This window comes from Euprymna scolopes, chromosome 4 (genome assembly GCF_053919585.1).
Source record: "Euprymna scolopes isolate OS-2025 chromosome 4, ASM5391958v1, whole genome shotgun sequence".
Taxonomy (NCBI): Eukaryota; Metazoa; Mollusca; class Cephalopoda; order Sepiida; family Sepiolidae; genus Euprymna; species Euprymna scolopes.
Window position 1 is genome coordinate 118,253,404 of NC_136485.1, and position 23,590 is coordinate 118,276,993.

General features: G+C 43.9%; 1 protein-coding gene across 1 annotated transcript in view; it reads right to left on the minus strand.

The window, feature by feature from the left end:
* The window catches only part of LOC145269267 (uncharacterized), a 700,568-nt gene that overhangs the window by 295,990 nt on the left and 380,988 nt on the right, over positions 1-23,590 (minus strand). Inside the window, exon 5 of the mRNA XM_080124922.1 lies at positions 18,996-19,040. Coding sequence (XP_079981048.1) covers positions 18,996-19,040 — 45 coding nt within the window. The remainder of the gene's footprint in view (positions 1-18,995; positions 19,041-23,590) is intronic.

Consider the following 23,590-nt stretch of genomic DNA (forward strand, 5'->3'; position numbering starts at 1 on the left):
AGAGGAACTCAACCTCACCACTCCCCGGTTCATTCAAAAGAATAAAAAAGAAAAGGAAAGGGGAAGAAAAGGCAGCCCCCACTCCCTGTGAGCATACACCACCTCTAACAACAACACAACCCACTTCCACCCCCATACCACATACTGCACCAACACTAGACACCGCACTAACACCAACACCAACATCAGACACCGCACCAACACCAACACCAACATCAGACACCGCACCAACACCAGACACTGCACCAACACCAGACACTGCACCAACACCAGACACTGCACCAACACCAACACCAGACACTGCACCAACACCAACACCAGACACCGCACCAACACCAACACCAGACATCACACCAACACCAGACACCGCACCAACACCAACACCAGACACCACACAGACACTCGTCCCCACACCAATGCAAATTGAGCCGCCATCCCAGAAAGAAAAGAATGAACCCGGGAGGGGGAGAGACCCTTCAGATTCTCCCACTTACGGACTCACTCCAACAGGGACTCTCGCCCTCGAAACGAGAGAGGAACTTTGTTCTGTAGACCCCCTGTCTGTGGCAATGGGCGTACCACACCGGCAGAGAAAAAATTTAAAACCTCTGCTGGACTGCCAACAGATAGGGGGAAAAGACGTTAATGTCCCCTCTAATTTCCCGGACGCCCCACGGCTAACAACTTTCGTCAGGCTTCCTGAGGCCTGCAAAACCAACGTGTGGACAATGCTGGAAGCCGCTGAAGGGGCTGGTCCGGGAATTGAACTGATTAGGAAAAATGACCCTTCCCTTGAGGAACTCGCAAAACAATGCAAGGGAAGGGTCCCAGTGTTGGTCCATCCGTCACTCTACAGGGCCCTTAAATTGACTTACCCTTTGGATGTCGGCGGCATTGTGAGAGAAGGTCAGGACATGAAAAACCTGACCACCTTGAGCATTGCACACAACGTCGGTGTCCTTTCCCCGGCTGACTTCGGAGCTGAGTGTAACACACCTTAAGGTAGGTACCATGGCTTTGAATTTGGCTAGTCTGAATGCGAGGGGCTTGAGATCATCGGGCCGGGCGGCTCGCCTCCGGCACGACCTCTTGTCCCTGGGAGTGGATGTCGCTGCGATTCAGGAGACGCATTTCGTTTCCTCTGTGGACTGTCAGGTGCTGGCCCGAGACTTTGAGGTTTTCTCAGCATATGGCAGCCCGCGGGGGAAGGGAGTTTCCGTGCTGGTTAAACGTACCCTGTCGGCGACGGTCGACGTTGTCCATAGAGATGCAGTGGGTAGGCTGGTTGTGGCCGATGTTGCCGTAAAAGATTCTGTGTTTCGGGTGATTGCGGTTCATGCGCCCAGCACCGCTCGTGAGAGGGTCTCATTCTTCAGTCAGCTTGACGCGTTTGTAGATTGTCGGAAGCGGGTAGTGCTAATGGGGGATTGGAATTCCATCTTAGACCCCGACATAGATAAGGTAGGAGGCGGAGCTAGAGGATCGGAGAGGTGCGAGTCCAGCCTGGCTGATCTGATGGCTAGATGCGGTCTGGTCGACAGGTTTCGGGTCGAGCATCCAGGGCGGGAGATGTGGACGTGGACCAATAGTGTTTCCTCCTATCCAAATACTTATTTGGACAGGATGTTAGTTAGGAGAGGCGAAGTAGACTTCTTATCTTGTCCCACGTTCACTTGGCTAGGCCAGACGGACCATAAATTAGTTATGGCCCGGCTGAAGCTAGGAAATAGGCCTAAGTTAGCGGGGTACTGGAAGTTAAACACCTCCCTTCTGGAGATACAAGACTTCCAAGATCAGTTAAGAGAATTGATTAAAAAGGCACTAGTGGGGGCGGTTACCGGGAGTAAGTGGTGGTTAGGTCTCAAAGCCAAGATCAGAAGCTTCTCCGTCAAGTATGCCCAGCGCCTCGCACTAGATAAGGCCAAGACGAAGAAGAAGCTAGAGCAGAAACTAGCCCAGGCTACGGGGGAGGGTGATAGGGTTAGTCAGGAACTAGCTAAGCAGGACCTTCTACGCGAGACTAGCAAGCGTTACGAAGGCCAAGTAGTTAGAGCTAGGCTTAGAAAGATAGGCAACGAAGCAGTCAATTCTGATGCAGACGTGCGCCGTGAGGTTTCTAGGCGTGGCTCGGACAAATACATTGCAAAAATCAAACATCCGAATGGACGAACCCTGGAATCGACTCGGGAGATCTGCGAGGGGTTTCGAGAACATTTCGAGGAGCGTTTTACGCAGCAGCCCGATCTTCCGGTCCTTGAGTTTAGCGACTATTTGGCCGACTCTCCCCGCCTCGAGGCGGCTAGAGCGGCTGGTTGCGAGGGCCGGGTGACGGAGCGGGAGGTCTTTACTGCGCTGAAGCAGGTCAGCTGTGACAGATCGCCAGGACTTGATGGTCTGCCATACGAACTGTACTTGAGGCTGTCGCCCATGTTTCTGCCTCTTCTGACGGATATGTTCAACCATTGGTTTGCTCAGGGATCCATCCCAGGGCAGGTGACCAAGGGAGTGATCACATTGCTGAAGAAAGGTGACGGGCATGGAGGGGAAGAGTTAGACGACTACAGGCCCATAACTCTGCTAAACACAGAGTTGAAGATTTTGGCCAAGGTCCTGTCGAATCGGCTGCAGGTTGTTATCGACGAGTTGGTTGAACCGGAACAGAACTACGCTGTGAAGGGGAGATCGATTCAGAACAACTTGCACCTGATCCGCATGATCCTAGAGGGGGGAATAGATGACGACACGGAAGCCGCGCTGATAAACTTAGATCAGTCCAAAGCTTTCGATAGGGTCGACCATCGTTTCCTGGCATCTGTCTTAGAGGCCGCCGGTTTTAAACCGGACTTTTGCAAGTGGATCTCCATAATGTATCGACAGCCCATGGCTGTCGTGCAAGTGAACGGAAAGCGCTCGAAACCCTTTGTTATCTCTCGGTCGGTTCGTCAGGGTTGTCCGCTGTCGCCCCTGCTTTATGTCCTGGCTTTGGAGCCTCTTCTCCGCAAGCTGAGACATGGGGAGGCAAATTCGGCCCTGCGCGGAATGGCTCTGCCTGGCGGCTCAGCTGCCAAGGTATCCGCGTTCGCCGATGATGTCACGATCTTCGTGTCGGGCTTCAGAGACATTGAGGTCGTGTCGGAGGCACTCACACAGTACGAAAGAATTACAGGGGCCAAGATAAACCGCAACAAGTCGGTAGGACTGCGGTTGGGCGCATGGAGTGGAAACGCAAACCTCCCTGCGCCCTTCAGCTGGACAGATGGCCCGGTCCGGATCCTCGGCGTGTGGTTCGGACCGGGTCTCCAGCTTGACAAGAATTGGTTGGAGGTACGGTCAAAGGTGGAGGCTGCAGTCAATTCGTGGCTTCCTAGGAAACTTTCCTTAAAGGGTAGAGCTGAGGCGTGCGCCACTTACGTCTTTCCTCTCATCCTTTACCGACTGGCCGTACTTCCCCTGCCTGCACAACACCTAAAAGCTCTTGTCGAACTCTTGTCCTCGCTCCTTTGGGACAGAGGAAGACACTGGGTGAGCAGACAGGTCTGTATTCAACGTCCGTGTGAGGGAGGCTTGGGAATGCCGGACTTGAAGTGTCATCGAGATGCTGAGAGGCTGGCCTTCCTGAGCCACTATATGCAGGAGGACCAACCGTGGCACCCCGTGGTTACTGCCGCCTTCCCCGACCTCGTTCTCGACCCTTCCATCGAGAGCCGTCGCAGGCCGCGGGGAGAATCTGCCTACATGAAAGAGTGCCGAGCCGCGCTAAAACGACTACCAAGGTCCAGTGACCTTGTGACTGCTACCCGTAGGGAACTCCACAGGGATCTAGTGAAGGAGGCCGCTGACGACCCGCTATGCGCGCGTTTGGGGTGGCAGCAGAGTGAGATCCGCTCCGCGTGGAGCTGGGCGCCAGGTTCGAGTCATCTGAACAATTCGGAGTTCTCTCTGACCTGGCGATTGGCCCGAAATGCACTTCCACTCAACAACATACAATGCAGTTCTGGGTTTCTGGAGTCGCCTGATTGTCCCCGTTGTGGGACAACGGCTGTGGAAACTACGGATCACGCTTTCTTCGATTGCCGCGAACTCCGCCAGTACTGGTCGTATGTCAGTGGGGTGACGGCTCGCATCGATCCTGAGCATCCTCGCCCAATTACTGTATCCAATGTTGTGGACAACGTGAGGCCGCCGTGGGACCGGGAAAGACAAATGGTCTACGTTACGATTCTGGCCGTGGCGAGAATGGTGATTTGGACGTCGCGTCTGCAAGGTTGCCGGGGGGTGTTGTCTTTTTCTGATCAAGATCTGATCGCGTTCTTTAAACACCAACTACGGGTGAAGATCAGATGTGATAGAAGAAGGCTGCATCGCGCGGCATTTGACAGAAGATGGATACATGTGGCAAGTCTGTGTGTACGAAGAGGAGCCAAATTTGAATACGTGTTCCCCGCCTAGGTGTGGAACGCGCAGTTCTGTAAAGTTAAATTAAACAAGTAGTCTCTCAGCTAGCTGAGTGTGTGTTCCATCCCTCCCCGATTAGGAAGCCTCCAAGATCCCCATCCCCTCTTACCTGCAATTTTTGTTTTCACCCCTTCCTCTAAATTTTACCCATCTTGGAGAAAAAGAAATACAAACTAACCTCCATCCCTTACCCACAAAATTTTCTTTTCTCCATTCACCCCCATCTAGAGGGCATCCCCACCTAGAGACTGACCCGCAGAAGCGAGGTTCCTTTTACAAACCTAGTGGAACGGGCAGTCTATCAACTAGACGGGGTTGGGAGGGTCCTACTAATCACCTTTTGTTTTTTTCTTCCCCCTCCCTCGACACAAATAAATTATTGTTACCATTTTATTGTTATCTTTTTTGTTTTTACACGTCAATAAAAAATGTTTTAAAAATTGGGAGTTACTAGGACGTCCCCCAATATGAAAGGGTGAATGCGGTATTATGGTGAAAGAAGATACTAGCTGGGAGAAACTTTTGACTTTGTTTAGTTCTGGAGTGACAAGGATGACCAACGACCCCCAAAATCCCCCCTTTTGAGTTGGCCATGTGCCTAAGTTTTTTGTTCATCGTTGATTTTTTTTCTGTATTTTTTTAACATGAATAAAAGATTTAATATCTCAAAGTGTAGTATCTGTTCCGACAGATACTGCAAGCTAAGACTAGCAAAGACCAGCTATGACTAGCAAAGACCATATGTGGGGGTAACCCCACATATCCGAACTTGGTCAAGGTAGGGATCACCCTACGACCACAGTTACCATCCAGCTCCCATTTCCCACCTCTCGGGAGCAGGATCCCCCTTTCCCTCCCCCCTCCCTCCATCTCCACATAAAAAAACGGCCTTGTGCCTAATTTGCTCAGTGGGGAAGCAAATAAGTAAACCCAGGTCCCAAGAACCCCCAAACCGCTTCGGCGGCACGGGGGTGCAAAGATCAAAGTGTAGTATCTGTTCCGACAGATGCTGCAAGCTAAGACTAGCAAAGACCAGCTATGACTAGCAAAGACCATATGTGGGGGTAACCCCGCATATCCGAACTTGGTCAAGGTAGGGATCACCCTACGACCACAGTTACCATCCAGCTCCCATTTCCCACCTCTCGGGAGCAGGATCCCCCTTTCCCTCCCCCCTCCCTCCATCTCCACATAAAAAAACGGCCTTGTGCCTAATTTGCTCAGTGGGGAAGCAAATAGATAAACCCAGGTCCCAAGAACCCCCAAACCGCTTCGGCGGCACGGGGGTGCCAAGATCAAAGTTCTCGGCCCTCGTGACAAGATCAAAGTGTAGTATCTGTTCTCTGATACATACACAGCGATAGGCAGTCGTGTTCTGGCGACACATTCTCGTGCCCGGAGAGCTTGTTGGGTAGCGTTCTGTCCGCACCCCCACTTTGTCTGTCTTTCTCTGCTCTCCCCCCTCCCCCACGGGGGGGGATCCGAGCTGATAATTTACGACCTTCCCGCGAGGGAGGGTCGGAAACACTTTCTCTCTTCCCTCCACTAACCTCCCACTCCCTCTCTCAGTTCTATCTCCCCTCTTGCCGCCTTTGGCGCCACTTCTTTTTGGCGCCAAAGTCGGCTCCCAATTTGGACGCCGACTCCACGTCACTCATTTTGGTGAATTATACAGAAGAGAGAGAGCTTTTTTCAAAAATGGACACCCCCAGCCCGGGGACCACCAATACAGATACCCCCAGCCAGGAGGCTACCACAAGAAAAACTGCTCCCCAAGAGGACGGCTCCCCAACAGGGGAAGCAAAAAGCAACGGGGCATACCGCCCGGACACGAAACCGAAGGACGCCCCCCAGAAGGGAGAAAACTCACCAGCAGCTCCCCAAGAGGGCGACTCCCCACAAAGGGGAGAAAAAACAATGTTGGACAGGGCATCCCGCTCTGACAACAAAAATCAAGAGGCAGTAGCCCCAAAGGACGATAAGAGAGCCAGTGCTCCCCAGGAGGGCTACTGCCCCAAAAGGGGAGCAAATCAAGAAAACGAGGGGGCATACAGCCTAAACCTCCCCAAAACAAAAGGGGCAAAAGCTCCCAAGGACAATGCTCCCCAGGAGGCCGACTCCCCAAAAAGGGAAGTATTTCCTGGAAGAAGTATAGAGCAGGGAGAGTCGGTCCCAAAGGAAAGCGGAAAGGGAAATGCCCCTCAAAATAGCAACCCTTCCGCCAAGGAACAGCAAAAACAGTCCAACCTCACCAAAGATCCAACACCAACAAGAGGGTTGGCATGGGGGAAGACTGTAGAGAAGCAACTGTCCCCTCAAGAGTATAAAGACTTGTACTTGACCAAGTACAGACAATACATAGAGGGGGCAGAAATTAAACCAGTGCCAGGCGCTTGGGAGGCAATCGAAGACAGAGTGCTCTCCCTCATCATCTCGGATATGCCGGAAAACCGCCTCCTAGGGATGAAAAAGGAAGACATGGCAGGGCTCCTACATAAGCTAAATATCCCGGTATTATACCTGTACCAGAGGAGCTACGCCATGTGGGACATCCTCCTACCCACCAAGGAAGATGCAGAGAGACTCTCCCTCCAAGAAATAAAGCATGGGAGAGTCAAACTAACACCTGAATACCAGGGCAAGAGAAGGACTCGGGTGCAGGTATTTAATGTGCCAACCCAAATACCTGCGGAAGTATTAGGATGCCTCTTCAGCCAGTACGGTGAGGTAGAACAGGTGACCCCAATACGGTCAAAAACTGGGACTCACCTGGGCTGCTACACAATAGCAATGAGGCTGAAGAGGAAAGGTTTTCAGGCAATACCACCGCTGCTGACATACAAAGACGCCAGCATAACGGTAGTGGTGGAGGGCCGTCGTCCACACTGTTGGTTCTGCCAAAAGCAGGGCCACATGGCTAGGAGTTGCCCCCAAAGGGTAACCCCTAATCCAATAACCCAAAAGGCGGTCACATCCACTGAGACAACGCCCGCACCAAAACAGGCGGCAACAACCCCTGCAACTGCAGCACCAACCCCAGCTCCAAGGAAAACTCAAACCACCCAGGAGGCCAAGGGGGAAGAATGGAGCACGGTAGTGAGACAAAAGCGGAAACACTTAATCCCTTCTGCCACCGTCCCACCACCAGCCCAAAAATCGAGGCAGGAGCCTCTGCAAATGCAGAAACAACAACAGCCACCGCAGCCAATGCCGCGGAAACAACTGCAGCAGCAACTACTGCAACAGCAAAATCAGCAAGTGCAGCAGAAGCAGCAGCAACGACACCAGCGAGAGCAGCAACAACAAAAACAGCTGCAGCAGCAAATAGAGGAGCAGACACAACCAACGGTCCCCACACCAATCGAGACGGGGATCAAGCGGAGAAAAGACTGCTCCTCTGAGGATGAATCCGCAAGTGAGAGGGAGAGGAACTCAACCTCACCTCTCCCCGGTTCATTCGAAAGAATGAAAAAGAAAAACAAAAGAAGAAAAGAGGAAGAAAAGGTGGCCCCCACTCCCTGTGAACATACACCACCCCTAACAACAAAATCCACTTCCACCCCCAAACCACACACTGCAACAACACCAGACACCGCACCAACACCAGACACCGCACTAACACCAGACACCGCACCAACACGAGACACCACACCAACACCAGACACCGCACCAACACCAACACCAGACACCGCACCAACACCAAACACTGCACCAACACCAACACCAACACCAGGCACCACACAAACACCCGTCCCCACACCAAGGCAAACTGAGCCACTACCCCAAAAAGAAAATGAAAAGAATGAACCGAGGGAGAGGAGAGACTCCTCTGCCTCTTGCAGACCAAAGGTCCTTGCCCCTGAGGAACTATGTTATGTAGACCCTCTATCTGTGGCCACAGACATTTCCCATCGGCAGAGGAAAAACTTAAAACCTCTGCTCGATTACAAACAGATAGAGGGGAAAGATGTAAATATCCCCTCAAATTTCCCGGACGCCCCACTCCTAATAACCTTTGTCAGAACTCCAGAGGCCTGCAAGACCAACTTGTGGACAAGGCTGCAGGCCGCTGAAGGGGCGTTTCCGGGAATTGAACTGGTTAAAAAAAATGACCCTTCTCTTGATGAACTGTCAAAACAATGCAAGGGAAGGGTCCCAGTGTTGGTCCATCCGTCACTCTATAGGGCCCTTAAATTGACCTACCCTTTGGATGTCGGCGGCATTGTGAGAGAAGGTCAGGACATGAAAAACCTGACCACCTTGAGCATTGCACACAACGTCGGTGTCCTTTCCCCGGCTGACTTCGGAGCTGAGTGTAACACACCTTAAGGTAGGTACCATGGCTTTGAATTTGGCTAGTCTGAATGCGAGGGGCTTGAGATCATCGGGCCGGGCGGCTCGCCTCCGGCACGACCTCTTGTCCCTGGGAGTGGATGTCGCTGCGATTCAGGAGACGCATTTCGTTTCCTCTGTGGACTGTCAGGTGCTGGCCCGAGACTTTGAGGTTTTCTCAGCATATGGCAGCCCGCGGGGGAAGGGAGTTTCCGTGCTGGTTAAACGTACCCTGTCGGCGACGGTCGACGTTGTCCATAGAGATGCAGTGGGTAGGCTGGTTGTGGCCGATGTTGCCGTAAAAGATTCTGTGTTTCGGGTGATTGCGGTTCATGCGCCCAGCACCGCTCGTGAGAGGGTCTCATTCTTCAGTCAGCTTGACGCGTTTGTAGATTGTCGGAAGCGGGTAGTGCTAATGGGGGATTGGAATTCCATCTTAGACCCCGACATAGATAAGGTAGGAGGCGGAGCTAGAGGATCGGAGAGGTGCGAGTCCAGCCTGGCTGATCTGATGGCTAGATGCGGTCTGGTCGACAGGTTTCGGGTCGAGCATCCAGGGCGGGAGATGTGGACGTGGACCAATAGTGTTTCCTCCTATCCAAATACTTATTTGGACAGGATGTTAGTTAGGAGAGGCGAAGTAGACTTCTTATCTTGTCCCACGTTCACTTGGCTAGGCCAGACGGACCATAAATTAGTTATGGCCCGGCTGAAGCTAGGAAATAGGCCTAAGTTAGCGGGGTACTGGAAGTTAAACACCTCCCTTCTGGAGAGACAAGACTTCCAAGATCAGTTAAGAGAATTGATTAAAAAGGCACTAGTGGGGGCGGTTACCGGGAGTAAGTGGTGGTTAGGTCTCAAAGCCAAGATCAGAAGCTTCTCCGTCAAGTATGCCCAGCGCCTCGCACTAGATAAGGCCAAGACGAAGAAGAAGCTAGAGCAGAAACTAGCCCAGGCTACCGGGGAGGGTGATAGGGTTAGTCAGGAACTAGCTAAGCAGGACCTTCTACGCGAGACTAGCGAGCGTTACGAAGGCCAAGTAGTTAGAGCTAGGCTTAGAAAGATAGGCAACGAAGCAGTCAATTCTGATGCAGACGTGCGCCGTGAGGTTTCTAGGCGTGGCTCGGACAAATATATTGCAAAAATCAAACATCCGAATGGACGCACCCTGGAATCGACTCGGGAGATCTGCGAGGGGTTTCGAGAACATTTCGAGGAGCGTTTTACGCAGCAGCCCGATCTTCCGGTCCTTGAGTTTAGCGACTATTTGGCCGACTCTCCCCGCCTCGAGGCGGCTAGAGCGGCTGGTTGCGAGGGCCGGGTGACGGAGCAGGAGGTCTTTACTGCGCTGAAGCAGGTCAGCTGTGACAGATCGCCAGGACTTGATGGTCTGCCATACGAACTGTACTTGAGGCTGTCGCCCATGTTTCTGCCTCTTCTGACGGATATGTTCAACCATTGGTTTGCTCAGGGATCCATCCCAGGGCAGGTGACCAAGGGAGTGATCACATTGCTGAAGAAAGGTGACGGGCATGGAGGGGAAGAGTTAGATGACTACAGGCCCATAACTCTGCTAAACACAGAGTTGAAGATTTTGGCCAAGGTCCTGTCGAATCGGCTGCAGGTTGTTATCGACGAGTTGGTTGAACCGGAACAGAACTACGCTGTGAAGGGGAGATCGATTCAGAACAACTTGCACCTGATCCGCATGATCCTAGAGGGGGGAATAGATGACGACACAGAAGCCGCGCTGATAAACTTAGATCAGTCCAAAGCTTTCGATAGGGTCGACCATCGTTTCCTGGCATCTGTCTTAGAGGCCGCCGGTTTTAAACCGGACTTTTGCAAGTGGATCTCCATAATGTATCGGCAGCCCATGGCTGTCGTGCAAGTGAACGGAAAGCGCTCGAAACCCTTTGTTATCTCTCGGTCGGTTCGTCAGGGTTGTCCGCTGTCGCCCCTGCTTTATGTCCTGGCTTTGGAGCCTCTTCTCCGCAAGCTGAGACATGGGGAGGCAAATTCGGCCCTGCGCGGAATGGCTCTGCCTGGCGGCTCAGCTGCCAAGGTATCCGCGTTCGCCGATGATGTCACGATCTTCGTGTCGGGCTCCAGAGACATTGAGGTCGTGTCGGAGGCACTCACACAGTACGAAAGAATTACAGGGGCCAAGATAAACCGCAACAAGTCGGTAGGACTGCGGTTGGGCGCATGGAGTGGCAACGCAAACCTCCCTGCGCCCTTCAGCTGGACAGATGGCCCGGTCCGGATCCTCGGCGTGTGGTTCGGACCGGGTCTCCAGCTTGACAAGAATTGGTTGGAGGTACGGTCAAAGGTGGAGGCTGCAGTCAGCTCGTGGCTTCCTAGGAAACTTTCCTTAAAGGGTAGAGCTGAGGCGTGCGCCACTTACGTCTTTCCTCTCATCCTTTACCGACTGGCCGTACTTCCCCTGCCTGCACAACACCTAAAAGCTCTCGTCGAACTCTTGTCCTCGCTCCTTTGGGACAGAGGAAGACACTGGGTGAGCAGACAGGTCTGTATTCAACGTCCGTGTGAGGGAGGCTTGGGAATGCCGGACTTGAAGTGTCATCGAGATGCTGAGAGACTGGCCTTCCTGAGCAACTATATGCAGGAGGACCAACCGTGGCACCCCGTGGTTACTGCCGCCTTCCCCGACCTCGTTCTCGACCCTTCCATCGAGAGCCGTCGCAGGCCGCGGGGAGAATCTGCCTACATGAAAGAGTGCCGAGCCGCGCTAAAACGACTACCAAGGTCCAGTGACCTTGTGACTGCTACCCGTAGGGAACTCCACAGGGATCTAGTGAGGGAGGCCGCTGACGACCCGCTATGCGCGCGTTTGGGGTGGCAGCAGAGTGAGATCCGCTCCGCGTGGAGCTGGGCGCCAGGTTCGAGTCATCTGAACAATTCGGAGTTCTCTCTGACCTGGCGATTGGCCCGAAATGCACTTCCACTCAACAACATACAATGCAGTTCTGGGTTTCTGGAGTCGCCCGATTGTCCCCGTTGTGGGACAACGGCTGTGGAAACTACGGATCACGCTTTCTTTGATTGCCGCGAACTCCGCCAGTACTGGTCGTATGTCAGTGGGGTGACGGCTCGCATCGATCCTGAGCATCCTCGCCCAATTACTGTATCCAATGTTGTGGACAACGTGAGGCCGCCGTGGGACCGGGAAAGACAAATGGTCTACGTTACGATTCTGGCCGTGGCGAGAATGGTGATTTGGACGTCGCGTCTGCAAGGTTGCCGGGGGGTGTTGTCTTTTTCTGATCAAGATCTGATCGCGTTCTTTAAACACCAACTACGGGTGAAGATCAGATGTGATAGAAGAAGGCTGCATCGCGCGGCATTTGACAGAAGATGGATACATGTGGCAAGTCTGTGTGTACGAAGAGGAGCCAAATTCGAATACGTGTTCCCCGCCTAGGTGTGGAACGCGCAGTTCTGTAAAGTTAAATTAAACAAGTAGTCTCTCAGCTAGCTGAGTGTGTGTTCCATCCCTCCCCGATTAGGAAGCCTCCAAGATCCCCATCCCCTCTTACCTGCAATTTTTGTTTTTCACCCCTTCCTCTAAATTTTACCCATCTTGGAGAAAAAGAAATACAAACTAACCTCCATCCCTTACCCACAAAATTTTCTTTTCTCCATTCACCCCCATCTAGAGGGCATCCCCACCTAGAGACTGACCCGCAGAAGCGAGGTTCCTTTTACAAACCTAGTGGAACGGGCAGTCTATCAACTAGACGGGGTTGGGAGGGTCCTACTAATCACCTTTTGTTTTTTTCTTCCCCCTCCCTCGACACAAATGAATTATTGTTACCATTTTATTGTTATCTTTTTTGTTTTTACACGTCAATAAAAAATGTTTTAAAAATTGGGAGTTACTAGGACGTCCCCCAAGATGAAAGGGTGAATGCGGTATTATGGTGAAAGAAGATACTAGCTGGGAGAAACTTTTGACTTTGTTTAGTTCTGGAGCGACAAGGATGACCAACGACCCCCAAAATCCCCCCTTTTGAGTTGGCCATGTGCCTAAGTTTTTTGTTCACCGTTAATTTTACTGTATTTTTTTAACATGAATAAAAGATTTAATATCTCAAAGTGTAGTATCTGTTCCGACAGATACTGCAAGCTAAGACTAGCAAAGACCAGCTATGACTAGCAAAGACCATATGTGGGGGTAACCCCACATATCCGAACTTGGTCAAGGTAGGGATCACCCTACGACCACAGTTACCATCCAGCTCCCATTTCCCACCTCTCCGGAGCAGGATCCCCCTTTCCCTCCCCCCTCCCTCCATCTCCACATAAAAAAACGGCCTTGTGCCTAATTTGCTCAGTGGGGAAGCAAATAGATAAACCCAGGTCCCAAGAACAGCTTTTACCAGGTTGAAGATCGCGTATGGGTCAGAAGACCGCAAAATCGATGTACCACAAGGTTCGGCAAGGGTGAGGTGACCAAGGTGATCAGCCCTCAGTCAATTTTGGTGGACGGTGTGCCTCGTCACGTGAAGGATTTGCTCCCTCGCCATTATGTTGTTACATCGGAGGAAGAGGGAGACTCAGACAGTATGATGTCTTCTGAAAAGACAGAGAGTATGATGCAGGACGACGAAGAGGATTTTGAGCCATATAATGTACATACTGAAGAAGCGGAGGAAGGACCACCCATCTTGCCTCTACGAAGGAGTACCCGACAGAAACGAATACTGCCCCCCTGCCCTGATTGTGAAACACCGCCTATGGAGCAGACTGGTGGCAATAATGGCGATGAGGAGGATGGCAGGGAGGAAGTGCTGCCTCCGGTTCTTCGGAGAAGTACCAGACAGAGACGACTGCCCCCCTGCCCCATTTGTGATCATGAGATCAGGGGGGAGTGTAGCAGAAGCAGCAATAACTAAAATGAGGGAAAAAAGAGCTTACCTCGGGTATGTCTGTTGTGTCACCAGTTGGGGGGAAAAAGAGAATTCCAATTGAGGCAATGAAAAAGAAAAATGGCCTAGATTTGGCTGGCTTTAAAGCAGGGGAAAAACCCGGCTGGTGAACCTGTCGGTATTCATTGGTAAGGATGCCTTAACAATAAACCGATCTCCCTCTTAAGTGGAGGTAATGCCTACGATATTGCACTTCATAGAACAGAGACAAAATTACACGTCATTCCAAAATAGAAAACCCTGATGGTTCAAGTCTGTCCAAAAAAGGTACAAAGGCAAACCGATGTTGCTATGATAATTAGTGAACTATTCAATAAGCCTAATCTGTCTAGACTTTAAAAACATCTTGCATAACAATATACAGCATGATCACATGCATACACAGGTTTTTGCTAGATCGCTAAAGCGATACTTAGCCCAGGCTATACCAAATGGGTGAAGATTTGAGGACACTAGGCACTATATGTAGGAAGTCGGCAACAGTTCCCTGAAAAAAAACTGCAAGAACACACGTTGTCATTTCCCCTGACCGAGCTATACATGCAACTAAAGACTGCTTGTGAATTGGACAGGTACCAGGTATTTATATATATATATATATATATATATATATATATATATATATATATATATATAAATTGTCTGCCAGTGTCTCGATCGGATTTTCATACTTTATCCATTTTATGATGACTTAAACAAATCTTCTTTCTTCCAACTGCCCGCTTATGGAACTTTGTTCTGTTGCCCTGTTTTCCAGCTGACTGCAACCGGATTATCTTCAAGGGCAATGCAAACAAGTTCTTGTTGAGCCGTCGTTTTAAATAATCAAATTCTACCCAATTTTCACCATTAACGATCACTATGCTGTCATCTTAGTGACATCCATACAGACATTAATCCTTATCCTCGAGTGGCTCCCGCACTTTGATAAGTGGTGAACCTTTGTAAAAAAAAAAAAAAGTTCAAACCAATACCAATAATAAAACCTGCAACTCTTAGTATTGTGTATGGCAAACGATAATTGGTACTAACATTCTTCATGCTGTTGCATTGATCGGTTTCCAATGGAATCACCAGACTGATTTATGGACTATTTAACGATTTTCTTTCAATTTGATTTGCTTTCTATTAAATTGTTTACAAATGAACATGAGAAAGATGAAGACTTCATTTCACTGTGTTAAGAGAAAACGTTAGTTTGTATAAGTCGTGACTTACCAGCCAGTTCGATTATGTTTAACATTGGTTTCCCCTATGTATTTTTTTCTTTTCTTTTTGTAAAAGTCATGTAATCACTAGAGTGACAATGTGAAGGTTATCAAAATCTATAGTGAAAGTAAAAAATTTGGAACCGCCAGGATTCGAACTTGACACGCCCTGATCGTCAGTCCACATCGGTGACTACTTCACTACAGCCAATCCATATTTGATTTGTATTTTTTACATATGTTTTATAAGCTTAATACTGTTTTAAAGTTATGTTAATTTAGGTAACCAGTAATAATGGCATCGGTAAAAACGGCACTGGTAAAAATGGCAAAAGTAAATAAATAAGTAAAAATGGCATTTTGAAAGCCGATAATTGGGACCTTCTGAGATGTGCCGATTAAGCTCTCATTCCGCTAGTTTAAAATAGAGTGAAGATCCTTCCCTCCCCTCCTAAATTTTCTTTTTAAGTAAAAATCTTTTTAAGGCGGTAAAATTTTATTTAGACTTTTTTTCAGATTATTATGCATAAATAATTATGATGAAATAATTATTAAATTAAGCGTTATATTCATTCTTTTCGGTGCTTCTACAGAATTTGAATTAAACCAAACCGATTTTTCCAAACTTAAAAGTAAGGAGCTTAGCCCTATTTCAACTAGTAATGAGAGCTTAGTCCTGTAACGGTCCTATTTTCCGGTGTCAAAGTGCAATTTTTACCTATTAATTACTTTTGCCACTTTTACTGAACACCAGGTTATATATATGGTGAAAACATTAAAATTTCATTGACAATATTGTTAATTTGATAATATATACAACAAAAAATAATATAAAATTCAAATAAATAATGGAAATATGATGAATATTATTTACTGTTCATTCTTAATGTGTCCAAGTGCTATTAGTTTATACATACTATTATATATAATAGTATATTAGATGATTATATTCTAATTATTATGCATAATATACATGTAAAGTATATTGATTTGTTTGTATCCGGTAAGGTACTGAACTAGAATATTTCGAACAACTGTTTAAAAATGCAAATATATTACCTTGTACAATGAATATTCTATTACTAAAAGGAAGAAGAAAAAAATCGAAACTATTTCTGAGATTTAAGTTTCAACATTTTGTAAGATAAGGCGACTCAAATCATGAACAATGATTTTGTGATGGGGTTTGTATAACAGATGAGATAAACGCATGCATGTGGAAACTTTGATGACTGTTTTACGTCACTCTGTATGAAAGCACGTATTTGAACCACAAACCATAGTTTGGTGATAAATCACCATTTATTCTGTGGAAGAAAACATGTTCAACCACAGTAAAAAAAAAAAAAAAAAAAAAAATGTGTAAGAGAATTCGTACGTGACGACAGCTTTTTGAATGCTACCTAATTTTTTTCTATGGGAGGAACAACACGAAAATTACTTCTCTGTGATGCTTGGATGTATAGGCATTTTATACCTGCTAAAAATAAATGGAACCTTTAGAGTTATCTCCCTTGTATAAAAAAAAAACTTGGCGCAATGCTATTCTGGACAAATCCCTCTCAATTATCTTCTGTGTTATCCTACCTGTTTGGGCTGATTGTTAAACACCGATATCACATTTCATCCATGCACAAAAAAAAAATACAAACAAGTTATCACACAACAAAAACAACAATTGCAAAAGAATAAAAGGAACACGGCAAAACACAACAAACCAAACAAACATAGGGAAAGTATTTAAAAAGTTCACTTTTTAAAACTAAAGATATAAATAAAAAAAATAATACTTAAAGGAAATAAAAGTAAAACTTAGCAAAATACTGGGAGATTTTCTTCAGTCATAATTTATTTGTTTAGAGTTTATATGGTTAACATTAAATGTATGGAAATCCTAACTAAATTCTACTCGGCACTATTTTAAAACAACTGATGAAATAAAACTATCATATTTAGTTTTTTTTAGAGTAAGTTACAGTAAAATAGTTCGATATAAGTATATGTACAAAGAGGAAAAGACGCCGCCTTTATATTATACCACAAATGAGATAACAACTATCTCTAAACAAACAACCAAAATAAAAACATTTTCTTTTGTATATTCAGTCTCACACTTCATAGATATGCGATTTGAACAAAGACTAAAAAGTAAATGTCTAATTGTTACCCTTTTTCTTTCTCTACTTCTTTGAATTCTATCTCTTCTTCACTTCTATTAATAATGTTAATTTTCACAGCAACGTGTTAACTCAAAATACTTTCAGCCTGATGGTTAATTATTAAAGTTAAAATCAAGCAAAACGTACCCTATTTGCTTTAAATAAGACACACACACAGTGAAGGGCAGTCGACATCAGCAAAAAAAGAAATTAACACGTGAACATGTTTTTGTTTGACACACAGATACGAAAGAGAGACTTCTGTTTTTATTTACATTTCGAGACGAAGAATGTAAGTACATGCAATCACAGTGTTTATATATAGACAAAAGGCAGTAACTCTTAAGTTACTCAAAAAAGCTTATGCCACTGAAAAATAACCATGAATTATAAGCCGTCAAAAGGGAGGCAACTCTTCAACTTCCACAGATAAAAACCTATATTTATAATTTCCAGCACAATCAATTAAAATGGTTTCAAGCTTCTCTCCCAATAAGTATATGGCAATTTAACAAGCCAATGCAAACTTAAAAACTCTCAAAGCCAGGAAAGAAAGCGTCAAAAGCTTGAAAGAGATGGAATCCAAAGTAACTATGTAAGACCTAAGAAAGTGTGCTCAACATTTCTGGTTTCTCCATACCTTTGGTTAGAGGGGGGGGAGTAAAAGGGAATCTTCGCTGCCTCACACACAAGCCTTCAAAAGCTCAAGCACATCAATACACACACCAACATAAAAAGGTAAACCGACACACATGCACACTGAAGTACATATATTACTTACATACACATGTTTACAGTATGAAAATTTTGACTTGTGACTATTTTTTGTGGTATATTATGAACAGAGTTATTTCCCTTTGTGTTCTCAATTTATCTGTATCAGGCACATTAAGCACCTAACACAACACAATGTTTTGGATCATTCAGAATGTATAACACTATATGCTCTAGCTTACTGTATTTATTAATAAAAACATCAAATAATTAATGCAATAATATGATATTAATATAGCTTATCATATGAATATAGCTTCATTCAAATAAGAGTTTCATTGTCAAGTAGATTGCAGTTGAACCTCTTACATTGTTTCTGAATTTTTGACATATTAGTATTATTTGGATTCTTTGGACCACTATCCCCATCTTAATTGTTATTTTCATAAGGTGTTGATCGATGTACCTTACAACCTTCTTCAGTTGAAGTTTATTGACCTGAAAAAATCTTTCTGTAAGTCTTAGAAAATTGCACTGAATTTCGAAAGACCCTTATTTAATCCATAGGGGTAGCTTGCTCTTGTACCATCAGCCATGACTAGGTTAAGTCCTAAGTAATTCCAAACATTAAAAGTTCTGTGCAGATTCCTGAGTTTAATAGAAAAATTGCCAAGTTCGACAAGATACATCTGTAGAAGGTCGGAGGTTACATCGACTGATATAATGTGAGAATAACAAGATGAGATCAGCAGTCTGAAGAATTCTTTCACTGTTATCTTTCAATTTGATTCTCCTAATAAGCTGTTTTGAAATAGCGCCGAGCAGCATTTGTATAAAAATTTAACCTTAATTTGTTTAATTAATTTATTTTTCCATGCTTATCCAATCACTAAATTCAAATTGCAAGATTTTATCTAGCTATTTTTTTTTTAATTTTAATTCTTTTTTTTATTTTAATGAATTCAATTTTATTTTTAATATCATTTAGATATATTCTTATCTACTTTTTTTGTCAAATTAATTTTTTGTTACGTTTTTCTATTTTCCCTTTCTGTTTGTGTTTATATTCATTCATGCTGTGTGGCCATAGTCTAGGAGTCTAAAAGGTCAACCGTTTCATCAGAAAGCCAACGCAAGGCAAAACAAACTACAAAAAGAAGTTTTTCTCAGCTTACCACGTTTGTGATTGCCAGTTGATTTGGTTGTAGTTTTCCGTGGGTCTGAAAAATATAAAAGAGAATCACAATTAATGACGGACAAACAGACTGATATAGACATCACATGTAATTTCATAAATAAATAATAAAAAACAATAGAATCCTCCCCTTCAGAGAGCTTCACTACATGATTAAGAACAAAACTTTTACCAAGAGTGCAGTTTTTCCCTTGTGTCAACCTTTTCAATTTTCTTATTTTGTTTGTGTTGGGAATGAGGCATCCGGTAGGATGCCAGATATTTACCTGCTATCTCATATATTCTAATCGAGATATCTTTTTAAGATTTTAACTGTCCCTTTAAGCGCAATTGCTTGTATCTATTTTGCACTTAGTTCATTGGTAAGTGTTTTTTTCACGAGTTCATTCGCTCCTATAAATGTTGTACATAAGGTCTTTGTATTGCATTATTTTTTCTATCTCAGTTCAATTTTACCCAGCATCATTGAGATACTGACTTCTACTAAGATTTCTACTTTCTCCTTTTATTCCATATCACTATGTCAGGTTTAAGAGATCCGCTTTCTATGTACATAGCGGTAGGAATTGCGTGATAATTAGGGCTATGACAACAGCACATTCTTTTCATTGTTTTGACCCTCGAGTGTGTACCCGTTGATATCTTATATGCTTTTATATAGAGTGATGTGGTTCTCGGTTGATTAACTGTGTCGGATATATACTCGAGAGTCAAAACAATGAAAAGAATATTCTGTTGTTATAGCCCTAGTGATCACAGTGGATGGTGTATCACTTATTTGAAACTGTTCTTTCTAATCTATGTTCCTAGGACTTGTGTAGATTATCAAGTTATACTTAAGTATATGCTAAAGGCATTATTATTATTATTATTATTATTATTTTGCAGGGAGGTTTTGCCGTCATCCAACATACAGGGCCTGGTATTTCCAAATGGTCATAAATCTAATAATGATTATGCTCAATGTAACTTAACCAATGATATATGGGCTTTAAAATTTAAGAATAAAAACAACAACCATGCAGTTAATGTTACCTTAGGTTTTTGTGTTTGAAGGTAGGACTCAATAATCATCCAATTTTATCTAAAATTGTTGGCTTACCTTAAACTAGACACTCGCACCAAAATATAACATTCTGCTCTGTAGTTTGATCCTACTAAGATAACTGATTTGTTTTAAAATGATTTTTGTCAGAGAGTTACCAATTTTAAAGATGAATTTGAGACGGTAAAACCTACACAATCGAAATATGGTTTGATATCCAATATTTGGCTATTATTTCTTCACATACATCAATTAGAATTTTTAAGAATACAATTAAAATAAAAAAAAATTAAGGATAAAATTAAAATAAAATTGTTGTCTGCTTAAAAATAATTATAATTTATATGCACAAAAAAAACAAAAGCAAACGGCAGATTTTAAACCATATTTCGATTGTGTAGATTTTACTGCCTCAAATCCATCTTTTAAACGTGTAACGGTTTAATACATTAGCACTAAATTTTATTTACCAAAACTTAATTGTGCAGAGTGAGACGAAATATACACGAGGCGCCTTACATAAGTTTCCAGAGTTGTTTTGTATCAGTTGATAGTACACACATTAAATTCTAGTCCCTTTCGAAGTAATCTCCTCTGGCTGTAATACACTTGTTGTATCATTCTAATAAATTCTGGCAGGCCCCATGAAAGTTCTCTTGTGTGAGCATGCCAATGACCCTTGCCACAGCTTCTTTCATCTCCTCAATTGTCTCATAACGAAAGTCTCTAAGGTTTTCCTTCAGTTTATGGAATAATCAAAAGTATCAGGAATCAAGATCTGGACTATAGGGAGGATGAGAAACTGTATTGATGTCCATCTTGGTCAAATAGTCTGTGACAAGAATGGAGTTGTGGATTAGTGCATTAGCCAATTTGAAGAGTGCTGGCCTCTTCCAACGTAATCTCTTCCTGAACTCCCTTAAAATCTCAACATAGTATTCCTTGTTGACTGTCCAGTGGAAAGCCAGTACATATAGGTCATGCTCGTGCTGTCAAAATAAAAAAAAGCATTATGTTTTTGAGTGGACTGCTCTGTCTGATCTTCTTGGATCTGAGAGAGCTGGCATGCTTCGACTGAGAACTCTGTATCTTAGTCTTTGTGTCATAGCCGTAGATCCAGCTTTCATCACAGATCACCAGAGCATCAAGAACTGTACTAACCAAAGATTTAGGTCACAAAACCAAAACCACTACTACTATCCTCTTCAGCACTATATTAAACCTTCCTCTTCCCTACAGTGTAAAAGACAATTATCACTCCTTAACCCTTCCTTACACCTAGTCACCCTGCTTACTGACTCCTCCACAACCTGCCTGATTGTACCATCCAAGTAGAGCACGCTGGTCCCTTTTCAACGACAATGAGGCAGAGTTTACAGAGTCGAAGTCCAGTACACACGTGTTTTGACAACTGCTATACCCATGTCATCTTACCATGTTCACAGTGTTAACAGAAAATAGAATAAGCCTTCAAATTAGTATTTTTGTTGTCTTATATGTCAAGATAACAGCAAATATTACAGAACTGTGGGATCTGAATTGATCAGCTCGACCACGTTTAGCTGCCATGGCAACGTCTTTCTTTCTGATCTTCTTTGAACACTCTTGGAATAAACTTCACACAAATCTACCACATCTTCAGTTCCTAGCAAATAATTGTGTGTACAGTTCGCATACTGACATCAAACTATACACTTATTGTCTCTATAGACACACGACGGTCCTTATCCATGAAATTCTTTATTTGGCTAATCTGGCGTTCTGGAAACGTTACTCCTTCCACACCTCTCATCATCCCTCACAGACTCTCTACCTTCCTTGAATCGCTAATGCCATTCAAAACCTGATGTTCAATTCCTGACAGATGGCTCAAAAGCAGTCTGAAGCATTCCAGACGTTTCTGTGACATGTTTTCCAAGTTTAAAACATAATTTTATTACATATCGTTTTTTTTTTTTCAATTTCCTCACGTCAAGATGGGATTTTGAAATTCAGCAGCTTTGACAGTCAATCTTTAGTAAGGTGTATTCCAATTCCTTCTGTAGCTGTTGATTTGAACATGAAAGCATAAACATTTTTCTGTCATCTCATAAGATGTATTGCAATAATATACTGAATTTTAAAGAGTCTATGACAATTTTAAATGACTGTGCAAAAACAGTCTGAAAGCTTATTTAACGCATCTTGTAGACACACACAAAATAAAAATGCAAGCATGAAAAGTAATATGGTTAAGCTTAAACATGGAAAAGTAAAGGATAAGTTGTTAAAACTCGAAAAAAAAGGGCAAGATATTCTAGTAAAAAATATATTAAATTTATAACTTAAAATATTGCAGCATTAATAATTTTTTTTTAAATTCAACTTAACATTATATATAATTTCTTAATGCTACAATATTTGAAGTTATAAATTTATTATATTTTTACTAGAATATCTTGTCTTTTATTTTTTCAGTTTTAACAACTAGTCCTATTACTTTTCTAAGTTTAATCTTAACCATATTACTTTTTATGTTTGCATTTTTCTATGATGTAATCCATGATTTTTCCAGGCTTTCCTTTGAAATTTTTATTTTTTGTGTTCATTATCACACACATTGTCAACAATCTATAAATTTTTTTTTTTTACCAAATTCCTTAATTGACTAAATCAAAAAAGAGAGAAACAAAATTAAAGGGTGATGCCGTAAGTGAAAGATTATCAGCCCTAGCATTGCAAAAAAAAAAGAGAGAAACAGAATTAACGGGCAACGTCGTAAGCAAAAGAGTATCTCTTTTGTTTACTCTCTTTATATAACCCAAATAAGATGGCATGCGAGCAATATTTCCGCTATGATTTATGATTTATTATGACGAAAAAGTTGCTATGGTAACCGGCAGTCAATTAGAAGAAATTGTCTCTAAATTATCAATGTTGAAAGATTTGCTAGGGTAACCAACAGGTAATCAGAAGAAACCGTCTCTCACATTCCATACTTATTCTGAAAACTTTTGAACATCAGTAATTTTATTATAACTTTTGTTTTAATGAACGAAAATTGAAAGTTGACCCAGGATCTGTAAAAATTGTGTAAAGTTTGCTCGCAAAATTAGTGGCGAAAATTTACAGCAGTTCTAAATGAGTAAGACTAATATTTAACCATATATTCAAACACGGTAGTCTTTGAATTATATATATATATATATATATATATATATATATATATAAAGATAAAAGTGCAGTTTAAATCCCCGGACGAAACAAGTCAATTGAACATATTCCAGACTTAGAACTTGCATAAAGCTAACTTCCTGCTCAAAATCCACGATTATATGAGAGAATTCAACTATATAACGGTGAAGCAAAAAAACTCAAATCGTTAAATAGAAAATGGGGATCATCAGCCGTTTACCATGTAGCTATTTCAGAGATTGTGTGTGTGCGTGTGTGTATAGATATATATGACCTAAGTCTTTCATATATATATATATATATATATATATATATATATATATTTAGTAATTATTACTAAATTACAACGAGCATTT